Here is a 27,773-nt window from a genome sequence, read left to right on the forward strand (position 1 = left end):
ATAGGGCTAGCGTTGCGTAAGCAGATGAAAATGTTTGTTGTCTGTAGCTGGTAAATTACTAAATGAAAACTTCAGGAATCTGTGTCTGCTGGTCTACTAATTAAATGTAAGCTGTATTAGGAGACTGTACAATGGCAATAGTTAAAATCATAGAATCAGTGTGTGTTTGGGGAAAAATTTAACACTTTCCTTTTATGTAGCAAATCAAACAGAGTTATGAAGACCACTTATCTTTCATAGTTTATTTTTGGAAGAGTTTCAAAAGCTAATCTCTTCTCTATTCACTTTTCAACTAAAGGTCAAAATATCACAAACTGAAGTATGGAACAGAGTTAAATCAAGGAGATTTGAAGCCTCCTAATTATGATTCTGGTAAGTTATTCTTTATCTATAATGTTAATTGAGGAAAAAGCAGGCAGGTCATTCAGGTAGCAGGTTTATGATGTTTTGTAGAACACACAAAATTAATAACTACGTATAAAGGTTTTCATTTTGCAGGTTTTTGTTTCACCAGCTAACACAGTAGTCTAGAAATGCTTAAGGGATTACACTGAGATGTATTGGTTAATTTGCCTTAGTAGTAGTTAAAATATCGTGAAGAAAAAAGAATCAAGCAGATCACTGACCTATTAGGGTAATTGCCTAGTACAGATTAGGCTGCTGACATTTAGGAAAGGATTTGACAGCTTTCCATTGAAACCCATGCACACCTTAGAAGCTGTCATGGTCAGTTTTTTTAAACCGTACATGATGAAAACAGGAAAACTTCCATTTCTCCATTTCTGATCTCTCCCTTTTGAAAATGCTTGTTTCCTGACTTTCATGTCAATATCTCGAGCCAAAGACTATAGAAAAGTATGCATATAACATCTGCTAACCTATTTTCTAACCTATATGCTTGTTCTGGATCAGAGACTTCAAAAGTATTGAATCCAGAGAGCCACACAACTAGGTTTTTCAGAAAGAGATCTGCAATAGCACTCCCATATCTTTCAGGACCGATTTACTTGAATCTACGTGATAAAATAGACCACCTCCTTTTTGTTTGTTTTTTTGCATTTCCTTTCTCCGTGGCAAAGTTGATGCATCTCCCAGCTTGTTTGACAACTATCCTTCCTGATCATGGATGTGTGTCTATGGAATCTTGCCTGATTCCCCTTTTTTCCTTTATTAAGTAACTATGATCCACAACCATTTCCCAACACTGGGGAGATTTCCTCTTACCGTTGCATGTCCAGGGCAAAAAGTAAAAGAAAATCTCACCAATGGGGCACAGACAGCAAAACAATTACAACATGGGTTCAAATCCTTCCCTACTCTATCCACAAGGAAAAACGAATTTGTCTATGCATACATTTTAATGCTGCTGTGTGTTCTGTAAATGGATTTATGAAGGATTAAAAAAAAAACCTGATTTTAAATTTTACAGGGGTCAAACCTTTTCCACATCAAATTCCATCTTTACAAGCAGACAACCCGCTTGCCAGGGAACAGTAGCATGCTTTGGTTTCAATTTGTGTACCCATAGTTGTACCGCTCATGGCAAGTTAATCCAAGTAGATATTGTACACAGCCATACAGCACCACATAAACCTTTCAGATCAGCCCTAATTTCTGCACTTTCAGATTAGCCCTAATTTCTGATATTTTAGATCAGCGTAATGCAATCACTTCTACTTGAGATCAGCCCAGATTTCTGCACCTTCAGATCTCGGATCAGCTTCAATGCAAGCATACATTTCAGACCTCAGCTCTTCCACAATAGGCATGGCATTTAACATATCCCAGAAGTTGGTTGTTTGGAACACAAAGCCTTCGTTCTGATGAGATGTTTTGGTTTTTTTTTTTCTTAGAATGATAGCTAATTTTATAAATTTCAAGTCCTGGACCTGGCTATCACAAAAATTACTAGCGCTAAAAAGCCTATTGTGCCGTCCCAATGGGGCATAGAATATGTTATGCATAGCCTCAGTTCATATTAACATCGTTAGTAGATAAGAATTATATAGTTTGTTTTCTTTGTGCCATTTTCCTATGGGCGTTTTATATATTCACATGCTGCCATCTAGTGACCCTTTATGGAAATGCACTTGTTTTTTATGTTCCCTTTCTCTAATATCTACGACACATTTCCTGTGTGTAATGCCCCACCCTTCTTCCTGGTCAGTACTTCCTGTGTCATGGATGCAGCTACAGGCCACATGTAACAAGGGACACCTGTATTCCACATAGTACGCTACAACGTTATCATCTTTTGACCACATAAATACCACAATTCATTCATCTGTTGTATCCTGTCATCTGCTGTAACCTGATGTTCAGAATAAAGCACCTTTTAGGGATGGAAACGGTATTTGGTGAGTTCAGCTATCTGATAGGGATTGTCCGCAGTGATTTTATCTGCTTATACAGGCCAGGCATAGAGGTCTCAGCAAGGGATATATCGCTATCACAACAATCGGAGTCGGAATACCTATGCCTGCCTTGCTTTATTGTAGGGCCGAAATGCAGCTTAAAAAGGAGTGCAAGAGGGCCTTGTAACTGGAGAGTGAAAAAATGACCAAATTAAGAAAGCTGTACAATATATATAGATAGATATCTAGATAGATAGATAGATATCTAATTTAAAATTTAAATCTTTTTATTTTGTCATTACTTGTTTGTATAAAATAGAGGTTTGTGCAGGTTTGCTTGGCAGGCTTTTGCAGTACAACAACGTACCCAGTAGCCGGCTGCTTCACTGACATCAGGGAGGTTGGTGGGCCAGGCTTTGTAATTGACGTTGTAAGGAGCTGTCGATTACAGCCTATACCTTCCCACGCCAACAGGGAAAGCATCACATGGTTGCTGACCCCTATGCTAGTGTATATAATATTGTGTCAAATCTCTATAAATAAAATAAATGAACGTGGATAGAGCAGAAAATTGTAAATCTTCTTGTTACAACTTGCGTGGGAATACAAAGCAGCACCATGATCTAGGCATGAGTTGTTTAATGTCTGAATATGCATTGCAAATTTATAGCGGTGATAAAACCTGCACAGAGGCATCTGTGCAAAATAAAAGCTTGGCTTGCATTGCCTATTGTGTATCTTAGCGTAATGTTTTTTTACTGAATTAAATACGCATTTGTTGTCTCTGCCTGAGCTTACGCTAAGCTCCTGTTTGTATAAACCCTTCAGATGGTAAGAAAAGGTTTCCTTGGTGCAGCAGTATTAGTTTAATGAGCTTCATCAGCAACTTGACCACATCATGTCATCACTTTATAATAGATGATATGGTTCTCTAAAAATATGAATGCAGGCTGGTTTGAGTAAAGAAAGATGCTATTTGCATTTGTTTAAAGTTATATCCTGAAACCTTCTTTAGAAAATAGAGTTCCAAACATTATATGGATGATAGCTTAGGAGCCTATAGTTCCTAAAGCAGGAAAGTAATGGCGGTGCTCATAATTAAATGGCAGGGCTGTCTTCCTGTCCAGTAATCTTGTAGAAGGAGCATACCAACTGCTATTTTGTTTCCCGGACAGCAGTGGAGTTGGACAGTGCTTGTAGAGAGAATGTCAGCAGCTGGACTGGAGGTCATGAGATGTGGGCTTTAGTTCTGGGTAAAAAAGTTAGACCTTGTTCACCCCGGCTTTGACTTGTATAAAAGCAATTTGTACACCAAGCTTGGAGCAGCTTTGCTAAAGCCTTTAGGGCTTCTTCACACCCATGTGTGGACCAGATATGGATGCGTTTCTGCAAATGTGGTGCAGTGCATTTTTTTTATATGTTTTTGACGCGTTCTGGTGCGCTCCAGTGTGTTTAACCTAAGATTGGCTTTCAGGTGCTGCCCAGTGCGTTTGCATGCATTTGTTATGCGTTTACAGTCATTTTGGTTCATGCTGAATTTTTGTCCCTGCAGCGGAACGGATTACACTGGTGTGAACGGAGCCCAGAAACACCACAGAAATACATTGGGATGCATTTTGGGTGCAGACCAAAAAGATTTCTGGTCCCAGACATTGTGTGAATATGCCTTTAAAGCTGAACTTCAGGCATAAGAAAACAGTGTTAGCCGTGTTAGTGTATCCATGTCATAGAACCGCTCTTTTTTTACTCTTAGATGCTCTTGTGGTCCACAAAATTGAAATATTGCTTCTCTCCTCATGGGAATGTAAAAGTAGGTTGATGCAGCCTAGGAGGTTGTCAAATGCAATTATTAATGAACTGTCAATGAGCTCAGAAACATCTCAAACAAGAGCAAGTGGAAAGCAAGCTGATCTACATCCAGCTTATTTTTCAGAAATAAGGTTTTTTCTTTTTGTAATATCTATTTCTAGTAGCTGGAGCTGACTTGGACCATGGGGCTCACTTGCATATTATTGTGAAAAAATAATGGAAAGTAGAAAAATAATTTAGTTGAGAAGTTGCAATCAGACATTTATATTTTCATATATTCTTTTTGTGTTAGATGAAACAAATGAGGCGGATGTCCAGCAACCACCACAGAACAGCCAGTTTATATGGAAACAGAGTCGACAGTTACTAAGACAGTAAGTAGTTTCCCTACATTACTGATCTGACAGCTTAAACGGTTTATTAATTTGTGTTTTGTTTATAGTATTTTTTTTTAATCTTTATAGAAACTTTGCCACCAAGTGTTTGTAGATACCCAAGTATATTCCTGTCATTGTTTGTTTGTATTTCTTTTCCTTTCCTTTGCCCAGCACACAGTGAATAGAGAATTGTACCAGTTACTACTTTCCTTTGTCCAGTGACTGTAGAGGCTGGTACAGACAACCCTTGTAGCTGGTGGTGGATGCTTTCTTAGTACAAGTACCCAGTATAGTGCTGCACTATATCTCATCTTTGTGTTTCCAGTCCTGCTGGAAGGTTTAGCACATGATTATGATCTTTCATAATGGAAATCAATATTGATAATTGTATAACACTTGCTTCCCTATAGGTATTTGCAAGAGGTCGGCTACACAGACACCATATTGGAGGTGAAGTCAAAGCGGGTTCGTGCTTTGCTAGGTCTTTCTGCTGATTCTTCAGACAAGCTTACAGACACAAATCAAGACTCCATGGTAAATGGCACCGAGACTGAGCTTCCCAATCCTCTCATCATAGGGTAAGTTATGCGCCTTTTCCTTATACTTCATTTTTATAGCACTAGTTACCTTGGCAGGTTAAGGAGAACAACTGATGTGAAAAAAGTGGACACCTTTGTGCCACCTTTTTTTTTTCTCTCCACTATTTGCACTGATGTAAATTCAGTTAAAATTGTTTCTTGTGATTCATAACTGTATTGAAATTATTCCAGTATTTTTGAATGAGAAAAAAAAGTTTATTTAGTTGTGTTACGTCTATCAGCACTCTACAATATTCAAAAGGGTGCAAGCTAAACTAGAGTACGGAACTTTTTTCCAGCTGATTTATAGTGAAGGTGGCAGTAAGTGTTTTCTAGGGAAGAAATGGACAAACCCAGCTTAAAAATCCGGGAATATGGCAGTCGCGGCTACATTCCCTGTAAAATACATGCACCAGGTAGAATTACCTGCACTGAATATTTGGTAAATGTCATATTCACTGCTTTACAAAACTGACTTTATAAAATGTCAAATTTTAAGTCAGTGCTTTATTATAAACAAACAATGTAGCTTGTTTTAAACAGTTTTTACCAAAAATAGCTACTTCATATGGCTTAGGAGCATTGTTTAGCTACCAGTTATATAGTGTTCTGCTCCTTCATGCATCACATTAATACTAATTTGTATAGGTTAATGAAGGAGCCTGTACATTTTAGAGCATGACTTTTATGGCCTGTTTGATAGACTTGTTAAGATCTGTTTCTGTTCTCATTACCATCTTGTCTTTCAGATTGTAAGCCCTCAGGGGCAGGGCCCTCACCATCTTGTCTTGATTTGTACTGTAACTGTAATGTCTTCCTTATATTGTAAAGCGCTGCGCAAACTGTTGGCGCTATATAAATACTATGTAATAATAATTTGCTTTTTCCATGTTTAGGTTTCAGTATAAGTTTGAGTTTGGTGCAGATATTTGGAATTGACGATTTTAGCAAATTATGGCTAATCTGTTCAGATACTGTATTTGTTTGTTTTTTCAAGATGGTTTCACAATACCAACCATTTTGGCACAGTTCTGAAACATTTTATAGCAAATGGATTATAGGAGTAACAAAAATAATTGGATAAGTAGTAGCAAAGAGGAATGAAATTTGTTAGGTGGAATGTTTTCTTAAAGGAGAACTATGAGGCGAGTGAAAATCACTCAGGCTCATAGTTCCAGCCGACGTGTGACAATGAAACTGTCACACATCGGCTCAATAGATCGAGAAGTGAGCGAACACATACCGTCGCTTGCTTCTCGATCCTGTCCCTGCAGAGAGCCGTGACTGTCACTCACGGATCCCTGCAGGGATTCCCCTCCCCACTCCGATCCTCCCAGCGCTGACTGGCGGAATGGAGGGGGCGGGTACAGCTGGCTCTGCCTCTAGATAGGCAGAGCCAGCTGTCGATCACGCAGCTGGGTGGATCCGGTAGTAATGTCGGGATCTGTCCCGGTTGCGGCGGTCTCAGTATACTAGGACGCTAGTTTTGTGTCCTCCCGTGACCCTTGGGAGATCTATGGGGAAAAGCACTGACCCCATAGTTCTCCTTTTAAGTTCTTCACTTTTGTTCCTGTACTTGGTCTACAATTTGCTATTAGGCTTTCCTAACTAGGCACCTTTTTATTTCTCTTCAGTTTTATCCTAATATTGTCAATAATACTACTGGCTTCTTGGATTCCTTTTTATCTTTAAGAGATTGCAATTGCTGAGCTGAAGGTGGGAATCAAGCCTAGCTAGGTAGGAGACTGAAGAAGACTTGACAAACTATAATTAAAGGATCATTTTGATTGGCATCTACTTTTCACAGTCACTGAAAAAAAACACAAAAAGTTTCTATGTGATAGATGTTTTCCTTCAGAAATATACTTTTGAATCAATGCTTCCCAAAGCAAAATGCTTCATGTTCCTTACCTCCTGCATCTGCTATTGGAAAGATTAGCTACTTTCACTACAGTACAAAACACGCACATTTTGGAATACGATAGTAACTTTGTTTTCAGTCTCTGCTTTAGGGCTGCAACTAAGGATTATTTTCCTAATCGATTAGTTGGCCAAATTACTTTTTTCATTTAATCGGTAAAAAAATAAATACATTAAATACTATCTTTTATTTAAAATAAAATACTCAAATGCAGCGTTACAAACATAAAGTTTACTTCAGAATACTGCATGCACAATTTTTTGCAATGGCACCGCACTGGATTGCATGGCATTGCGGTACCACGCTTTACGGTGCAGGCAATTGCACTGCGGGCAGGAGGCACTTTTGGAGTGCCATTGAAATAAATGGCACCACAATGCACCTCCTGCGACATTATCAACCAATCAATAATGAGAATTATTGACAACTTTTCTCATTATCGATTATTGGCAAAGTCGATCAGTTGTTTCAGCCTTGCCCTGCTTTCTTTTCTGGTTAAAGTGATAAGTTTAGTATTGATCTCGTTTTTGAATGTAGTTAAACAATTACCACTTGGACTTTTGCTGTTTTCATTTGGAAATAGGAAACCAGATATGACAGACTCTGCTTCTGTGCTTGAGACCTTTAAATTTCTGGAAAATGCTGCAGCTGAGTTTAGTGATGAAGAGGACGATGAAGAAAATGATGGCAGAGACAAGACTGTGATTGATTCTGCAACGGTGAGCTTTCTTGACTTCAAGTATGTAACTCTGGACAGGAAATACTGGATGTACAGTCTTAGGAGGCTGGACATCTTCAAAGCTTCATTGAGAAAAGTCTAACCTAATTTTTTTTATTAGTGCTTTCTTTTCTGCAATTCTTCTTCCTTTTTTTTCCTTATATTTTTCACTACTTTTGCTGCTTCAGCTGGTCTCTACTATTGAGCTTTCCAGACCTCGTTCTGGTAACAAGTTGGCCACGGAGCACTTTCTAGGTCCAGAGCCCTGCTGCGTTGCCTCTGTCTCTTAAAATTACTCATAATTGTTAATAGCCTGATTGGGCTGAGCACCAGGAGCTTACTTTGTGTGGACAGCTGAGCTCCTTTTAGATTCTCCATTTTCTGGCAGTTTTACTGTTGGGTTAACATTGAGGGACTGAGCATTACAGTCATCTACTGGGTGTAGTTTTGCATGCACATTTTCCCACCAATTACCATCAGAGGCATCCCCTCACTGCTGCACATGACCAATACAAAAAAAAAGCAACATTCCAAATGATCAAAACTGTCCTCCGTATAAGCTAGGACAGATGGTACCCTGAGCATGCCCTCATCACAACACATACGCATTTCACTCTGCCTCATCCCCACACCTTCTTCCATTGCTCTGTGGTCCAGTTTCCGATGCTCACGTGTCTGTGGTACGGGTCAGCATGGTGTTAATGATGACTGGCCTGCAGCCACGCAGCCCCATATGCAACACATTGCGATGCACTGTGTGTTCAGACACCTTTCTGCCACAGCCAGCATTAACTTTTTCAGTAGCTCTTCTGTTGGATCAGACTACACGGGCCACCCTTCACTCCCCACGTGCATCATTGAGCCCATGACCCTGAAGCAGGTTCACTGGTTTTCATTCTTTGAACCACTTTTGGTATGTCCTTACCAATGCAGACCAGGAACACCCTGCAAAAGCTGCAGTTTTGGAGTTGACCTGACCCAGTCATCTGGCCATCACAATTTGGACCTTGTCAATGTTACTCAAATTCTTATGCTTGCCCATTTATTTATTTTTGTTTTGCTTCCAACACATCAGCCTCAGTGACAAAAAATGTTTACTTGCGTACTATATATCTCACCCACTTCCAGGTGCCATTCTAGCAAGATAATGTTAGGCTCCATTCACACTGGAGCGGCTGTCCACGCATATTCGGCTCTACGGATATGCGTGGAGCCGATCCGAACAGAAAAAACAATGCACTGCATTGTTCATACTAGTGTGGAAAACGCACGGTACGAAACCGCGTGGTCCCCAAAATAGTGCAGGCGTGATAATCCGGCAGATTGCGGAAATTCCGGTTCATGGCTATATATTGTCCGCAAACTAGCGGAATCCATGCAGTTTCACATATAGCGTTTGCATCCCACACGGGAAACGCTAACGCTATATGTGAATGGAGCCTAGTTCACTTCACCTCTCAGTGGTCATAATGTTATGGCTGACCAGTGTATTAGGTTTTTGGGTTTAGATATAATTTTAAAGGCAGAAAAGGGAGAACAAATGAAGTGCATGCAGACTAGTTGCAATCTTTATCGTGGCCCTTGCAATCTAAGGAGCGCTACCTCTCAAGCAGCAACAGTTTTGAGATAGAATCAGTTGCTGGATAAGCTGCATAGGGGGAATCTATTAAAACTGGAGCAGAAAAAATCTGGTGCAGATTTGCACGGCAAACAATCAGCTTCTACCTCCTCATTTTCAAATCTCAACTGAGCAAACTGAAGAGAGATGCTGATTGGTTGCCATGGGCATTTGCTCCAGTTTCTGTCAAGCACCAGTTTCTGAAGCATGCAAAATACTTTCTTGTATTAAAAGGGTTATAGACTTCAGAGATAGACCTAACCCTGCCCTGTACAAAGCATTAGTAAGACCTCATCGGGAATATGCAGTTCAGTTTTGAGCACAAAAATGATGTTGTGGAACTAGAGAAAGTGCAGCGAAGGGCGACTAAACTCATAAGAGGCATGGAGGAGCTCAGCTATGAGGAAAGATTAACTGACCTGAATATGTTTTCTCTGGAGAAGAGGCGATTAAGGGGAAACATGATCACCATGTATAAATACATAAATGGCCCATATAGTGAGCTTGGTGCCAAATTATTCACTTTAAGGTCACTGCAAAGGACAAGGGGGCACTCTTTGCGTCTGGAGGAAAAAAGTTTTATCCTTTGCATAGGGAAAGGATTCTTCACAGCTGGAGCTGTGAAAATGTGGAATAGACTCCCCCAGGAGCTAGTTCTAGCTAGCTCAGTAAATTGCTTAAAAAAAAAATCTGGATGTATTCCTAAATGCACAGAATATTACTGGATATTGAGTTCTTATATTAAGCACCAGAGATTGTTGATCGAGGGAATATCCGATTGCCTTACGGGATCAGGAAGGAATTTTTTCCCCTTGTTGGAGCAAAGTGAACCATGCCTTCCTCTGGATCAACAGGGGGTAGCTGTGGGCATAGCATTCTGTTTAGGCTTTTTTTTTTTTTTTTCCCATCTCTCTATAGGTTGAATTTGATGGGCATGTGTCTTTTTTCAACCTGACTAACCATGTAACTGTGTGCTCCAGTTTTAATTCTCCCCATAGAATTTTTCTTTCTTTAGTCTGAGCTTCCCTATTGATTTGCACTAAATAAAGGAGCAGTAAAGTGCAATTGTGCTGCACTGCTAAACATAAAAGCCAGTATGTATATGTAGGAAATATTGCTGCTCTCTTTTACATATATAATTACAAATGATAAACCGTAACTAACATTGATATAATTATTTGCAAGAAGTTCTTCATATAATCTTATTTTGCTTAGATTGTAAGGAGAAGAGTTATGCCTGATCCCAATGAAGACAGGGACACAGAAGAGGCTTTAAAGGAGTTTGACTTTTTGGTATCAGATGATACTGATGGAGGAGAATCGAGAAGTGCGGGTGATGGCACTGAGTGGGGTAAGGCTGTGTTTATTTTTCTTTCAGGTATTCTATGTAAATGCTCGTTTTACAGGGCTCATGATTTCCTACTCCGTGATCTCAAATGTAAAGTGTGGATATCCTTTTAAAATGTTGCCTTTTATATATAAATAAAATTATATAATAAAATTAAAAATTATATAAATAAATTAATAGCAGACTAGTCGGGGAATAATATTGTTTTGAAAAGTGGTTCTTAAGGGCACCCATAGACATCAAATAAAAGAGCTCTAGTATGTGAGGAAGTAGTAGAAGGTCTTTCAAACATGAATACTGATTGCTCAAGGCTGCATCTCAGTGGTTATGGAAGTGTTGACCTATTTGGTTAAAATTAAGTGTTGACTATACCAAATCTTAAGGTACAGTCTTATGCTAGATTATCACCGAGGTTGTAATGCGATCGTTATAGTTGCCAACAGAATTGGCAACTATAGCACTTAGCGTTTGGGTGGTTTTTTTTTTTTGGTTAATGAAAATATGAAATCCTTAAAGGTGCTGTGACTTAGTGTTGAAAATTATTATTTGATCCCCTGCGGATTTTGTAAGTTTGCCCACTTACAAAGAAATGAAAGGTTTATAATTTTTATCATAGGTATATTTTAAATGATAGAGACAGAATATCAACCAAAAATTCAGAAAAAAACACATGATACAAATGTTATCAATTGAGTTGCAGCTCCGTGAGTAAAATAAGTATTTGATCCCCAAGTAAAACATGACTTAGTACTTGGTGGAGAAACCCTTGTTGGCAAGCACAGAGGTAAGACGTTTCTTGTAGTTGGTTACCTGGTTTGCACCCATCTCAGGAGGGATTTTGGTCCACTCTTCTTTACAGATCTTCTCTAAATCCTTGAGGTTTCTTGGCTGTCCCTTGTCAACTGGAAGTTTCAGCTCCCTGCATACATTTTCTATAGGATTAAGGTCTGGGGACTGGCTAGGCCTCTCCATGACCTTAACGTGCTTCTTCTTGACCCACTACTTTCTTGCCTTGACAGTATGTCTTGGATCATTGTCATGCTAAAAGACCCATCCACGACCCATCTTCAGTGTTCTGGCTGAGGGAAGGAGGTTCTCATCCAAGATTTTACAATACATGGCCACGTCCATTGGCCCCTCAATACAGCAAAGTCGCGTTGAGAAACAGCCCCAAAGCATAATATTTCCACCTCCATGCTTGACTGTAAGGATGGTGTTCTTTGGGTCATAGTCAGCATTTTTTTTCCTCCAAAGAGCTCAATTTTGGTCTCATCTGACCGCAGCACTTTCTCCCAATCCTTCTCTGAATCATTTAGATGTTCATTGGCAGACTTCAGACGGGCCTCTACATGTGCCTTCTTGAGGAGGGGGACCTTGCGGGCGCTGCAGGATCTCAATCCATGGCGGTGTATTGTGTTACCAATGGTTTGTTTGGTGACTGTGGTCCCAACTGCCTTGAGATAATTCACAAGCTTCTCCCGTGTAGTTCTGGGCTGATGCCTCACTTTTCTCATAATCATCCTTAGGGAGGGTGATGGTTATTTTATATTCCTTCCATTTGCGAATAATCGCTCCAACAATTGTTTCCTTCTCACCAAGCTGGTCTACAATCTTGTCCCTAACGTCCTTTGACAGCTCTTTGGTCTTGCCCATGGTGGTGAAGTTTGAATGGAAGAAAGAGATTCTGTGGACAGGTGTCTTTTATATACATAACAAGTTGTCGTTAGGAGCACCTTAAATTGACAGGACTAATCTGTGTACCACATAGCCAGTCTGTGGGAACCAGAATTATTGTTGGTTAGTCGGGGATCAAATACTTTTTTACTCCCTGAACTGCAACTCAATTTATAACATTTGTATCATGTATTTTTCTAGATCTTTGGTTGATATTCTGTCTCTATAATTTCAAATAGTCCTATGATAAAAATTATAGATCTTTCATTTCTTTGTAAGTGGCCAAACTTACAAAATCTGCAGGAGATCAAATAATTATTTTCCTCACTGTATGTTCAAAGCCCAGCCAATATCTTATGCATTTGGAACCACCTCTTGAATTGCCATTTGTACAGTCCTGGCCAAAAGTTTTGAGAATGACACAAATATTTAATTTTCACAAAGTCTGCTGCTTCAGTGTTTTAAGATCTTCTTGTCAGATGTTACTATGGTATACTGAAGTATAATCACAATCATTTCATAAGTGTCAAAGGCTTTTATTAACAATTACATTAGGTTTATACAAAGAGTCAATATTTGCAGTGTTGACCCTTTTTATTCAATTGCAATTCGCCCTGACATGATGTCAATCAACTTCTGGGCCACATCCTGACTGATGGCAGCCCATTCCTGCATAATCAATGCTTGGAGTTTGTCAGAATTTGTGGAGGGTTTTTGGTTCACCCGCCTCTTGAGGATTGACCACAAGTTCTCAATTGGATTAAGGACTGGGGAGTTTCCTGGCTATGGACCCAAAATGTTGATGTTTTGTTCCTCAAGCCACTTAGTTATCACTTTTGCCTTATGACAAGGTGCTCCATCATGCTGGAAAAGGGATTGCTCGTCACCAAACTGTTCTTGAATGGTTGGGAGAAGTTGTTCTTGGAGGATGTTTTTGTACCATTCTTTATCCATGGCTGTGTTCTTAGGCAAAATTATGAGTGAGCCCACTCCCTTGGCTGAGAAGCAACCCCACAAATGAATGGTCTCAGGATGCTTTACTGTTGGCATGACACAGGACTGATGGTAGCGCTCACCTTTCTTCTCCGGACAAGGTATTTTCCGGATGCCCCAAACAATCGGAAAAGGGATTCATCAGAGAAAATTACTTTACCCCAGTCCTCAGCAGTCCAATCCCTGTACCTCTTGCAGAATATCAGTCTGTCCCTGATGTTTTTCCTGGAGAGAAGTGGCTCCTTTGCTGCCCTTCTTGACACTAGGCCATCCTCCAAACGTCTTCGCCTCACTGCGTGCAGATGCACTCACACCTGCCTGCTGCCATTCCTGAGCAAGCTCTGCACTGGTGGTGCCCCGATCCCGCAGCTGAATCAACTTTAGGAGACGGTCCTGGCGCTTGCTGGACTTTCTTGGGCGCCCTGAAGCCTTCTTCACAACTATTGAACCTCTCTCCTTGAAGTTCTTGATGATCCGATAAATGGTTGATTTTAGGTGCAATCTTAGTAGTAGCAATATCCTTGCTTGTGAATCCCTTTTTGTGTAAAGCAATGATGAGTGCACGTGTTTCCTTGCAGGTAACCATGGTTAACAGAGGAAGAAAAATGATTTCAAGCACCACCCTCCTTTTTAAAGCTTCCAGTCTGTTATTCTAAAGGTGCCCATACACTACTCGATTCTCGTACGAGAATCGCGGGAAATCCCCCGCTCGTACGAGAATCGAGCAGTGTGAACGAAGACGAGCGACCGTTTTTACTGTACGGTCGCACGTCTTTTGTCGAAGCAGCATGCTCGAAAACCCAACAATCGTACGATTCTCGGCGGGTTTCTAGCCTGCTCGTTCGATAGCTCTGGAACGGGCCGGTGTGCGCACGCACGCACTGCCCGTTCTGCATTGCGGTCATCGGAAGCACGCCCCTCAGCGGGGTGGTCTTTCGATGATCGCAAGTACGATCTGCCCGCCCAAGGTGGGCAGATCGTACGAGCTTTCAATAAGCATACGACCATCGCAAGACAAAAGTCTTGTGATGGTCGTAAGTTGTATGGGCACCTTAACTCAATCAGCATGACAGAGTGGTCTCCAGCCTTGTGCTCGTCAACACTGACACCTGTGTCAACACTTGCACCTGTGTTAACATGTGGCTGGGCTGAAATGTAGTGGAAATGTTTTTTGGGGATTAAGCTAATTTTCATGGCAAAGAGGGACTTTTCAATTAATTGCAATTGATCTGGTCACTCTTCATAACATTCTTGAGTATATGCAAATTGCCGTCATACAAACTGAAGCAGCAGACTTTGTGAAAATGAATATTTGTGTCATTCTCAACATTTGGCCAGGACTGTATATTCCTGGTAGATCATACTGAAACTCTATTACAATATAAATGTAATTCTTATTGGCTGCTAATGTTTATGAAGAGTTGTTTAAGTTGGGTAAATACATTTTCTAAGGCTGTGACCTAACGACAGTGAGGTAATGCTGATGAAGTTTGCACCACAATGATCTTTTTCTGTGAAGAGTTTTACTTATAGGGAGAAAATAAATAAATTAGAGCTTATGTATTTTCTCACCTGGTGCTGCTTCTTTATCCCTCGGCGAAGGCACTGACTGGTATCTTAGTGATAGGCTTATTCAAGGTGAGGCAGAGGACCAATTGGCTGTCTCTGCTTAATACAGAACTCACCCTTGGTGAGCTGAAAAGGTCAGAGAAGCAGTGGCTGGTTGGGACCTGAAGAAACCCGCTCCAGCAAGCAGGTAAGTATTTTATAGGTCTTTTCCTTTCGAAATAAGAGCAGCAGGGAAAAGCGGCAGACAAAGTTTTCTTCTTCAGATCTTATTTAAAGGAGAATTATGAGGCGAGTGATTTTTTTCACCCAGCCTCATAATCTGAGTTTCAGTTTCATTGTCACAGGTCGGCTCAGTAGATCAGGAAGTGAGCGAACACATACCGGCGCTCACTCAATTCTCGATCTATCCCTGCAGAGAGCCGTGACTGCCACTCACGGCTCCGTGCAGGGATCCCCCCTGTCCGATCCTCCAGCGCTGACTGGCGGAACGGACGGGGGAGGGGGCGGGCATAGCTGGCTCTGCCTCTGGATAGGCAGAGCCAGCTGTCAATCCCGCAGCTGGGTGGATCTCGACAGCAATCTCGCCATCCGTTCCGGCTGCAGCGTCTCAGCTCGCGGTATACTGAGCTTTGGGTCACGGGAGGATGCTAGTTTGTGTTCACTTAGGAGAACTATGGGGAAAAACCCTGACCCCATAGTTCTCCTTTAACTCTTATTAACTGTTGTATAAAAATTAAAGTGCATCTTTAGCCATTTTTATTTTTGAGGTGAGTGTGGAAGGTTTACAGATCCCCCTGTCTGCTTTTATTTCTCTGTTAGAGAGATTTCTCCTCATTTTTTATGCTCTAGGGCAGCGTTTTTCAACCACTGTGCCGCGGCACACTAGTATGCTGTGAGATATTGTCTGGTGTGCCGTCGATTAATCGTTAATTTCTTTGATCGATCAAAATTATTTTGATCAAAGTTACTCACCTCTCCGCCGGCTTCTGGGTCTTCCGTCGGAGATCCGGTGACGTCACGGACATCGACGTCACCGGACTCCTCCCCACTCGTACGAGAATCGCGGGAAATCCCCCGCTCGTACGAGAATCGAGCAGTGTGAACGAAGACGAGCGACCGTTTTTACTGTACGGTCGCACGTCTTTTGTCGAAGCAGCATGCTCGAAAACCCAACAATCGTACGATTCTCGGCGGGTTTCTAGCCTGCTCGTTCGATAGCTCTGGAACGGGCCGGTGTGCGCACGCACGCACTGCCCGTTCTGCATTGCGGTCATCGGAAGCACGCCCCTCAGCGGGGTGGTCTTTCGATGATCGCAAGTACGATCTGCCCGCCCAAGGTGGGCAGATCGTACGAGCTTTCAATAAGCATACGACCATCGCAAGACAAAAGTCTTGTGATGGTCGTAAGTTGTATGGGCACCTTAACTCAATCAGCATGACAGAGTGGTCTCCAGCCTTGTGCTCGTCAACACTGACACCTGTGTCAACACTTGCACCTGTGTTAACATGTGGCTGGGCTGAAATGTAGTGGAAATGTTTTTTGGGGATTAAGCTAATTTTCATGGCAAAGAGGGACTTTTCAATTAATTGCAATTGATCTGGTCACTCTTCATAACATTCTTGAGTATATGCAAATTGCCGTCATACAAACTGAAGCAGCAGACTTTGTGAAAATGAATATTTGTGTCATTCTCAACATTTGGCCAGGACTGTATATTCCTGGTAGATCATACTGAAACTCTATTACAATATAAATGTAATTCTTATTGGCTGCTAATGTTTATGAAGAGTTGTTTAAGTTGGGTAAATACATTTTCTAAGGCTGTGACCTAACGACAGTGAGGTAATGCTGATGAAGTTTGCACCACAATGATCTTTTTCTGTGAAGAGTTTTACTTATAGGGAGAAAATAAATAAATTAGAGCTTATGTATTTTCTCACCTGGTGCTGCTTCTTTATCCCTCGGCGAAGGCACTGACTGGTATCTTAGTGATAGGCTTATTCAAGGTGAGGCAGAGGACCAATTGGCTGTCTCTGCTTAATACAGAACTCACCCTTGGTGAGCTGAAAAGGTCAGAGAAGCAGTGGCTGGTTGGGACCTGAAGAAACCCGCTCCAGCAAGCAGGTAAGTATTTTATAGGTCTTTTCCTTTCGAAATAAGAGCAGCAGGGAAAAGCGGCAGACAAAGTTTTCTTCTTCAGATCTTATTTAAAGGAGAATTATGAGGCGAGTGATTTTTTTCACCCAGCCTCATAATCTGAGTTTCAGTTTCATTGTCACAGGTCGGCTCAGTAGATCAGGAAGTGAGCGAACACATACCGGCGCTCACTCAATTCTCGATCTATCCCTGCAGAGAGCCGTGACTGCCACTCACGGCTCCGTGCAGGGATCCCCCCTGTCCGATCCTCCAGCGCTGACTGGCGGAACGGACGGGGGAGGGGGCGGGCATAGCTGGCTCTGCCTCTGGATAGGCAGAGCCAGCTGTCAATCCCGCAGCTGGGTGGATCTCGACAGCAATCTCGCCATCCGTTCCGGCTGCAGCGTCTCAGCTCGCGGTATACTGAGCTTTGGGTCACGGGAGGATGCTAGTTTGTGTTCACTTAGGAGAACTATGGGGAAAAACCCTGACCCCATAGTTCTCCTTTAACTCTTATTAACTGTTGTATAAAAATTAAAGTGCATCTTTAGCCATTTTTATTTTTGAGGTGAGTGTGGAAGGTTTACAGATCCCCCTGTCTGCTTTTATTTCTCTGTTAGAGAGATTTCTCCTCATTTTTTATGCTCTAGGGCAGCGTTTTTCAACCACTGTGCCGCGGCACACTAGTATGCTGTGAGATATTGTCTGGTGTGCCGTCGATTAATCGTTAATTTCTTTGATCGATCAAAATTATTTTGATCAAAGTTACTCACCTCTCCGCCGGCTTCTGGGTCTTCCGTCGGAGATCCGGTGACGTCACGGACATCGACGTCACCGGACTCCTCCCCCCTTCCCCGAGTGGCTCTGTTGGCTAACGAAGGGAAGGGGGGAGGAGTCGGGTGATGTAGTTGTCCGTGATGGGTAACGAAGGGAAAACAACGTTTTACCATACAGTAAGTAAGCAAAAATCTGCAACAGGGAAAAAGACAATAAAAAGCTGACATGGGTTCTAGCATTCCCTTCCATAACCTAATGAAATAAAAAGAAAAAATCTGTTCTGTTAATAGTTTTTTCCGGTCTGGTGAAAAAGTTGTTCCCGGGACAGGAGGTGAGTGGAAATCTCTCTAACAGAGCCTTGGACAGCAGTAAAACCTGACAGGAATTCTGATGCTCCACTTGTTATCTAAAACTAAGCAACTTTTTGGCTATGGATACACTTTTTATGCTTTTTTTTTTATCAGAAGAAATATGGGACTAGATTGCCAAGCCCACTTCCTTAAACAATTGGATAAACAGCTAAAGATTACTTTCTCTGTGCATTGGTTATTCCAAGTAAAATGATACTGGGCGTGAGTCCCTTTGTGCTTGGTTTAATGCAAGTTGTAGTTTAAATTGTACGCTTATACAGGTTAATATGTAATTTTTCCCAAATGCCCTTTGGAGCTTGCAATGGTTTACAACTCTAGAGTAAGAAATGAGAAAATACTTGAGTTTGCAGCATTGTTAGTTACTGCATGTTTCCTTGGGTGGAGTTTGTTCAATGTGACAACCATGTACTTGTAAGAATGTCACCCTTGTGTAAAACTGTGATTTTTTTTATTGTAGTCTTTGCAGTTTTGTTGTGTTACCGTAACAACATTTGTTGATGCAATTAAAAAATAGCCACCTTGCACTTGGATGCATCTTCCAGCTGGTGCAGTCATTGGAGCAGCATGCATGTTGAAATGTACAACCTGCATTTTCCTTCGTGATCTAGGAAGATGCGCTGTGTTGCCTATGGGGGAAATGACAGGCTGTAAACACATGCAAACATGCATCCAACTGCAGCAGATTTTATTTATATTTTGCACATTTTGTTTACTGAAACATTACATAGATGCTTAAGGGTTAGTTCACACCATATGCAGTGCGTTCCGGTCCGATTCTGGCTGGAATGCACTGCATCGCATTGCGGCCAACTCACTTTTTTTGCCGGGCAGGAGGGGGCGTGGTGGGCCATTGAAGTGTGCCTGCCATTGTGCCTGCGGTCCGGTGCGATCAAAATAGTGCTTGCAGCATTTTGTTTGGACCGCAGGCACAATGTGCCTTGCAATCCCGTGCGGGTGATCGCATTGCGGCCAGAGGGTGTGGCTACGCTGCCATTCACTTCAATGGCCTGCCACGCCCCCTCCTGCCCGGCAAAAAAGTGAGCCGGCCGTAATGCAGTGTCGTGCGTTCCGGCCAGAATCGGACCGAAACACACTGCATATGGTGTGAACTAACACCAACACTTTTTTAAATACTTAAGGGCAAGCCAAGTTATCAATATCAACCAATTACCAAATATCACTTTGTTATATGTACAAGTACCATTTTCAGTCAGGACTTTTTTTTTTAGACTTATTTTCATCTGTTGTCCGTAAACCTTAGTAATGCACTGTGCACCTTTTTAGTTGATCACATAAGCAGTAGACATCTGTAACGCCATAGCTATTTAGTAATTTAGTGTTTGCGAGGTAGCTGCAGCCGCTTTTCCTTTGGTGACCGTTAGGTTGGAAGGGCAGGTTCTCCTTCAGACATATGTTCAGGTGAAGTCCACTGTATTGAAGAGGAATGTGTTTGATTTCTTTCACTGTTTAGAAAAGGAAGACCAGTGTCCCATACCGGAATCCTGGAATGTCGATCAGGGAGTAATAACCAAACTCAAGGAACAGTACAAAAAGGAGCGCAAGGGGAAAAAAGGGGTGAAGAGTAAGTGGAAAACATTGCACTTCCAAATCATCAATCCCACCTCTTCCATATCCTACCTTCCCTCCAAAGCTATTTTTCGTTATTTTCTTTCAATGTTTTCCTCAACCACTTACTCTTTTACTTTGCTGCTCCTCCTCCTCTTTTTACCTGCTGTTCACCTTTTAACGGGCATTTGAGCTCTGTCACTTGTTAGACTAGCACATTGCTAACACCAGCCAAGTTGATAACGATTCACACGATCTCTTGTGCTCATTCAGATCTTAATACAGTCTAGCAGTGTGCTGTATTACCTAGTTTTTCTTGGTGTCTTTATAGTGAAAAAGAAAAAAAAAACCCAACGTTTGATGATTCGCAGTATAAGATTTTAGATTTTCATATGTGCGCTGCCATGTCCTGTGTAATTTTTGCCCCCACACTCAAATCCAATGGCTTTCACCCACAATGTAATGTGTATGAATTTAATTTTAAAAATGAATGGCACATGCACTTATCTAGTGTTGAGGTTTTAATTGTCCCTTGTTTAAAGACAGGTTGATCACATTATTACTGTATTTTTAAAAGTGGAATATAATTGGCAGGTGACACTTCCGCTGTTTATGTACCTGTTTTGTTACTGGTGTGAATTGTTGTCATTGTGATTTTTAGAATCTTTTCCACATTCCAGCCAATCAGTAATACATTTAGATAATGAGTTTTGCATCATTATATCAAGCCTTTAAAACCTTCTAAAAAGCAGTATGATGGTTCCCTACTGGGAACATGTGAAAGGTTTAGAGAGGCAATATTAAATTTGATTTACATTATATGGCTTGACTGAGTGTTACTAACTCAGTTTTTAGCATATGCAAAATGTAATGCTTGTCAAGGGGGAACTAACAGAGGGTAATAATTCCCTTAACCCATGGTCTCACAACAGCCAGCACTCCGATCCTCTTCTTTCCAGCCCTTCATCACGTACAATACGTTGTATGGAATGACTTACGTGAGAGGGGGGACCTGAGTAGACAAGTAGAATGGCTGTAGGAGACTGGTCATCATTGCTTTCACCAGCAGGGAGAAAGTGTAGAACTAGGGATCAAGGCAAGTATTCCTCTGTTTCCCCTGGAAAAACAAGCATTATTGTCTTAATAGGCGAATTTAATTTTTTATAGCCAGCCGAAAGTTCGGTTTTAACTTTTATACAAACAATGTAAAAGGTAATTATTCCGTTTATATGTTATTCTTTACTGCCTGTATATTTTGGGGATTCAAAACTGAGCTCTCTGTGCCCGGAAAAAGGAAAAGTAATTTTTATTTTTTTTAATTAAAGCTATGCATTCAGTATGCATTGTTTGAAAGCATTGCAGTCTAGTTGTGCATTGCCAAGAATGCCCAGGCACAATTTGTTTGATCATCTCTCCAAAAGCATTACATGCATTGCATTATATTGAAATACTTGGAGTGTCCATTTATATGTTTGGTTGAAACTGCTGTGTGTAAATCTGAACAGGTAATTTTACGACACTTTTTAAAATGCTATGCTTAAAATTGAAGTTTTGTATGTTTGTTGTGCCACTCGTATAACACTGGCTCACATTTGTACATTCTGATTATTGTAAATAAACAAATGTAGATGATAGATTTTTTATTTAAAAAGAAAAAAAAAAGTTGTATAGAAATAGTAGCTAATAGCACCCAGTTCATATATCTTGAGAAAGTTGAAACTTCTATATATTTGCTTTGGCAATTCATTTCTATTTATCAATCTTACTAAAGCTGAAAATACAGCACAACCTTTGCCATACCTTTTATGGTTTGAAATTTGCTGCAATGAGAGCATGAACATTTTCATATGAATCCCATTGCTCTTTTACATTACTGATTTATTTATTTTTTAAGTTGTATACTGGGGATTTTGTAGTTACTATTGCCTGAAGGCTAAAGTATTCTAATGGCTAGGGGTTGGCTAGCAATATTAAGTGCCCAAATTGCGTGAATTCGTTGAAATGGCAAGTTTAGCCATGCTGATATGGGTTTTCTGTGGATTTTAATGGCTTTAGTTATGCTCAAGATTTTTGTAATTCTTACAGATCTTTCTGAGCAACAGTTTCACTTAGACTCGAAACAGAAAAACTGCTGCAAGTATAAAGAATAGGCACCTAGCAGTGGCCCTGTACACATTTGCAGCAGCTTAAAAACCCTACAGTTTCAACCAAATATTTGGCCATTCTGACAGGCAAAGCCCTGACTCTGGATAATATTGTAGCTTGTTGTTGAGCCTTCCTCCCCACATTGCTATTGACCCACCAGGGCAATAGACTGGCTTACTGACTAGTAGGAAGCAGGAAGGGGCTGTCAAAATAGTCCAACATTCATCCCTGTCTGGTACCTGAACTTTAGACCTGCAGCAGTTTTTATTTTTCCTCTTTTTATTTATTTAGCCTTTTTTACACTAGATTGACAGTTATTTCTAGGCAGGCCGTTCTATGAAGCAATAGTAGTAGAGACTGGGACTGCGAATACAAAAAAAAGTCAATATTTGAAGTAAAGTCACAAATGCTGGTCAGCTATCAACAGCAGATATTTCTGGTAAATGATCTGACCAGCACATGATTGTCCTGAACAATGATGCACAATTTTTTTTGCTGCCAAGTCTTCGGGAGGGAAAACTATTCCCCTCATCTGGGAAAATACATTTGAACAATCCTCTAAAAATGATCCATCGGGGCCTGCTAATGCCTTCGGTCGTGCAGGTGTTTACTCACCTGATATCAAATGGCAGTTTTGGATGCAGAAAATGTTGTGTGCAATGCTGACCTAATTATCACAGTATGATTATACTCCATGTGCACGAGTAAAACAGAGTTGTTGACATTTATCTGTCTAATACCAAGACCCACCTTATGTGCACTCTGTCAAAGATGTATCTTGTAAATCCCCATTTAAACCAGTGTTTTAGATATAAAAACAAAAAACACAAATACTGTGTAGTTGTATTAATTTAGAAATGCATATTTATTGATAAGAGCTACAATACATATTGATGGTTGTCCTGTCTTTAGATGATCTTCTGCACCTTCTCACATCAGGAGATGGATGCATGCACTTTCAGCTATCTTCAAACTTAGATCATTGACCTAAACACACACCTAAATGTGCTTATGCAATTCAGAAGAGAGGTTGTTGATGATTTTGAATTATAAATGCAATAACCAGCACTGTCCAATGCCTGTAGAAAGTGTTAAACAAGTAATTTTGTAAATGCCATTGTATGCATATAGATATGTGATACTATTTTCACTTGTTCACGTACCTTATGTTAGCTTGACATGTATCACTATTGGTAAGGTTAAATCACCATTGCTTAGAGACTTCCACACTAATAGTTTTGCCATTCTTCTGATTTATTTGTGGATCTGTGTCTCTGTCCTAGGTATTTACTTTTAATTTAGATTAGAGAGTGGTTTCTTTGTTTCACACCCTGGTTTCTTGTGCCTGTCCATTTTGAAATGTTGTCTTAGATGTTTGGCCCCAATGAATGGGATTGGTGTTTGGCAGTTCCCCCTCGCAAGCTAAATGATAGAGCCGCAGCCCTGAGAAATGTAGAAACTGCTGTTGAAACTTGCACTCTCCTCCCTGGTTTTAAGTTTCTGAAAAAAGTCTTTTTTTGCAGCATGTTACGCATATACCTACAATCTGGTCTTTGTGTTTCCAGTTGAAGTTATTCTAGTTAGCTCTGTTTGCCTAATCTGTGAAGCTCTGCATGATTTACTCAGTGCTGCATTTATGACATGGCCCATTAGCGGTTTTGCACCATTCTCCACCCTCATACATGAAGGGCCTCTTCAGTTATGGACCTAATGACATGCTGTCAGAGTTTTGGCAGAGAGCACGTGCTACTTCTCACACATTTCAAGCACTTCCTAAATCTGTAAATGCATAGAATGTGTGTCAATATAACACTAAATGTACTGCTACCAAATTATGTTGTCAGAAAATTACCTATGTACATTGTATTGAAGCACTTCTGATTTACTGATCTAGGAAATGCCTTACCAGTGGTTAGAGTTTCCATCTCTTAAAGAACCTTTTGTCCCTAAACTTACAACAGGAAAAACCTCAGAAGAAATGTCTCAGCCTGTGTCCCACATAAAACAATCAAAACAGGGCTGTGGGAGCATGTTGGAGAAAAGCTCAGGTAAGAGTCAAGTGGAGTGTAAGGGTGTTTTATCTGTGTAAGGTAAAGACAATGTTGCTATAAACAAGTTTCCAGGCTACTTATATGCAAATATCATATTTATTATTGATTTGCTTATATCAGTCTTAGACTAGATATGGTATTGTGATTTTACAGTAATTCATAAAAAAAGAAGTTTTTAAACTTAATCTCTCATATTTCTTGACTACCTGCTTAGAATTTACAGTGAACAAAAAATGGGTGTTTATGGAAGAAACTAAACATTTTCTGCTCCCACTTTCCTTATTGTTGTGGTTAGGGCCAAACAGATCGAAACTCCAAGATATGCTGGCAAATCTTCGGGATGTCGACGAATTGCCATCATTACAGCCATCCGTGGTGTCCTCTTCACGGCCAGCAAGCTCACGCCTCAGCGAACAGGAAATTAACAGAACAGATGAAGGTACTCCTCAATGTATTCATGCAGAATAAAATGTGTGTTAAATATGGCGCATATTATATAGCCCAAATATTAATGTACATTTGTATACTCTGCCGTTATTATCATTTGACGCTTTCAAGGTTAAGGTGCACCATTGTGCATCTAGATGTACTTTATTCCATTGAAATGTTTATTAAGTAACTGCATTTTCCATTTGTTACAATTGTCCTGTTTTGTGGCAGTGTTTGCTAAAACAAAACTAGTGTAAAGGAGGTTGTTGGATCACAAAGGAGGTGAGGTTTTACTATGCTATGTCATGTATCGTGTTGCAGTAAATGACCTGGTGAAGTGGGCATTTTGTGTTGTATTAAAGAGCGTTGAACCCCTACCAAAGTTTGTGGTAACTGTGGTAGAGGATTATACTGTATGGTAAATGATTTAAACAAAGTTGAGCCCTTTCCCCATTTTCCAGTAACTGCTATAGAGGAATTTTATAGTTGAATGGGATGTCCAACAACTCTGTTTATTAGATGTTGTTGTCGGAGCCCTGGACCTGCTAACACTCCTTCATAGTTCTGAATTTTTTGAATGGGGTAGCTGTTAATTTGGCACCTTCAACATAATGGCAATTTAATGGAGTGATAAATACAAAAATCTACAATAAGCGACTGATTTTCAGTGGTTTGTTTATACTCATTCATACATAAGGGAAAACGAGATTCATTTTTTAGTATTTACACATTTTAAAATTCACGTCTTTCATATTTGTACTTGCTGTTCATATTCTGATCGTATTTTGATCAAAATCGCTTGATTGGCTTTTCTGGTGGCTATCAGTATGTACGGAATATGATTACCGTTCCTTTTGTAAAGGACAGCTATCCTTTTATAGATCTGTTTTTTCAAAAATGCTTTGTGAAGTCTACTTCGTGAAGTCTTTCAGCATACATATGCATTCTTATCCCTGCCAGAGTTGGCAGCACTAATTTGTATGGTCAGACCCCATCATACGTACTTGCAGGAGTGAGTACTGGCAGAGGCAGGGCATTGCTGATTGGGCCCTTTTTTTCTGGTTCAGAGCCAAAGCAGAAGATTACCTTCTCCCAATCTGACTATTTTATGTTTGTAAAGCCTTGTTGGCCCACTGATAAACTAGAGGAGCAAATAACTGGGCAATTTAACAAACCTGCCCTGATCGCCATTGTTCCTTCCTTTTTAATAGGCCCCTGGGAAGCATCTGCTGGTGCTGCTCTCAAACTCTCCCTCTGTTTTAAAAAAACAAACATGTTCAGTAGATCCAAATCCTTATGTTTAGGAGTGTGGGCACACACACATAGGTACTTCCAACTTGTAGCAAACCTGCTCTGAAACCTACAGGCACCTTAGATCAGGCTTCACCCACAGACTTGTAAAATATAGAGCAGCTGTACAACACATTCAATATGCAGAATACATTTTTTTCTACCCATGATTTAAACCTTTATGATTTCAGTTTAAAGAAGTAATTCTGACCAATCCAGAGTTTACATTTGTAAATCTTTGCTTGCCGTGCTCAAATATTTCTAGCATTATTCTTAATTGAGTCGCACAGTATTAAAAAAGCATAATAATTTGGTTTCTATACATTGGGACTAATGGATGCTAGATTTCAGGCTTTGCTAATATAAATAGTAGGAGGTAAGAAGTGTTGGTGCCTCTGGCAAATTGGTGCTCTTATGATTCAACTGACTCCTCCACACATGTACATGTCGCAGGAAACTAGTTACTAAGCAACTACCTTCCATGCGTCTTTTATTTCTTCTAATCTTCAGCTAAGCTTCTGTCACATTTGTTATGGCTGTCGATATACAATGGTATCTTCACATTGAAAGATTTTTCTTTTATCTAAACAGTTCAATCAGCATTCCATCATACATGTTGTGTTAATGTCTGATGGGAAACAGATTGGAGTTAGAACACTGTTCATGGTTTTTTTTTTGGTTTTTTTAAAGGTAAATGCTTTTACTTTAGTATGAAAATAACACAAACTGGCAATTAAATAAATACCAGAAAGAACAATGCTGATACCTTAACATGTAGCTAGTCAAACCATTGCCATATCTTACTACTGTTGCACACACTCACATGTGCAATACAACAATTCCCAATGAATTGGTTTTATTATAACAAATATGTTTCACAATGCAGTTCATTTCAGCTATTTAGCTTCTTTTACATTAACGTGCCAAAATGCATGTGAGTAATTGGTAATCATACATTGTATAATGGCACCATTTGATCAGAATTTTCTTTATGGCTAAATGTAGGGGAGTGGGGTAGACCCCTTTCAGTATTACAGTCTTTCTAGCATAAGAATACACATTTTTTTCAGTACTTGAGTCAGTGTCCGCAAGGATGCCCCACTGGGTTACAAATATTCAGCACCACAAAGTTGTCAGCGATTAATTTTGTATTTGTGACCAAAAGGGCCTTTACTACAACTCTGTGTCATGTGCATCAGGTGGCCCTCAGATGCAGAACATTTATAGCAGGTAGGGTCGCTCTTCCTGCCCATTCTGAATAATCTGAGTGGGGTAAAATAGGTTTTATGCAAGTACCCTAATCCCATGGCATTAATTCAATCCAGTGTTGCTCTGTGAGATCAGGGATGTTTTTAGTGCCCAAGAGCCCCAATTTAATCATTTTGTTTTCCCTTTACTGTTATTTTCTTGTTTATATATTTTTTTTTTCTCTTCTGTTTTTCTAGTCCTTAATTATTTTTCAAAATTTAAAACACATTTAATTTATTTTATTTTTTTACTATGGTTTGTTTTTTGTGTCACATTTAAACAAAATGGTAAACGCTATTCATCTGTAAATAGTTTTGTAATGCTGTGTACCAGAATCATAATTATAGTGTCATTTTAAAAGAAAAGTAAAACCAAACCTTTTTATGGCTTAAATTCTCTTTTGGGTCACCATAGCACATTTACTAATGCATTCCTCTGACCCAAAGTTGGCAATATAGCCGACTACTGCCTGCTATCTGCTGACGGCGCAGAGCTGTGCTGCAGCCATGAGAATCCCAACTGTATTGTCGGAATCTATCCGACTGTCTAATTGACAGCTGGCTCTACCTCTCTAGAGCAAGCATTCCCACTCCCTTGTCTGTACCTCCATTGATTGATTGCTATTGCTTATTATTGCAGAAATAGCACAAATGTAAAAATGTCTCCGGTCCTTGGGGAGTGTAAAGGTTTGAAAGCTTAAGTGGTTAAACAGCCATGCAGCAGGTTAACTCATATCTTGTGATTTGCACATTAGTTTCATGTCAGTGACCCCCCCCCCCCCGCCAAATGCATGCACCCTT

General features: G+C 40.3%; 1 protein-coding gene across 1 annotated transcript in view; it reads left to right on the forward strand.

Annotated features, from left to right (window-relative positions):
- The window catches only part of STRN (striatin), a 121,026-nt gene that overhangs the window by 72,812 nt on the left and 20,441 nt on the right, over positions 1-27,773 (forward strand). The window contains exons 4-11 of the mRNA XM_018569027.1: positions 299-372; positions 4,456-4,537; positions 4,951-5,118; positions 7,623-7,758; positions 10,591-10,726; positions 19,716-19,826; positions 23,917-24,003; positions 24,302-24,445. Of these exons, the coding sequence (XP_018424529.1) occupies positions 299-372; positions 4,456-4,537; positions 4,951-5,118; positions 7,623-7,758; positions 10,591-10,726; positions 19,716-19,826; positions 23,917-24,003; positions 24,302-24,445 (938 nt within the window). The remainder of the gene's footprint in view (positions 1-298; positions 373-4,455; positions 4,538-4,950; positions 5,119-7,622; positions 7,759-10,590; positions 10,727-19,715; positions 19,827-23,916; positions 24,004-24,301; positions 24,446-27,773) is intronic.

Source organism: Nanorana parkeri, unplaced genomic scaffold, assembly GCF_000935625.1.
Source record: "Nanorana parkeri isolate BGI_ZX_2015 unplaced genomic scaffold, ASM93562v1 scaffold1277, whole genome shotgun sequence".
Classification (NCBI taxonomy): Eukaryota; Metazoa; Chordata; class Amphibia; order Anura; family Dicroglossidae; genus Nanorana; species Nanorana parkeri.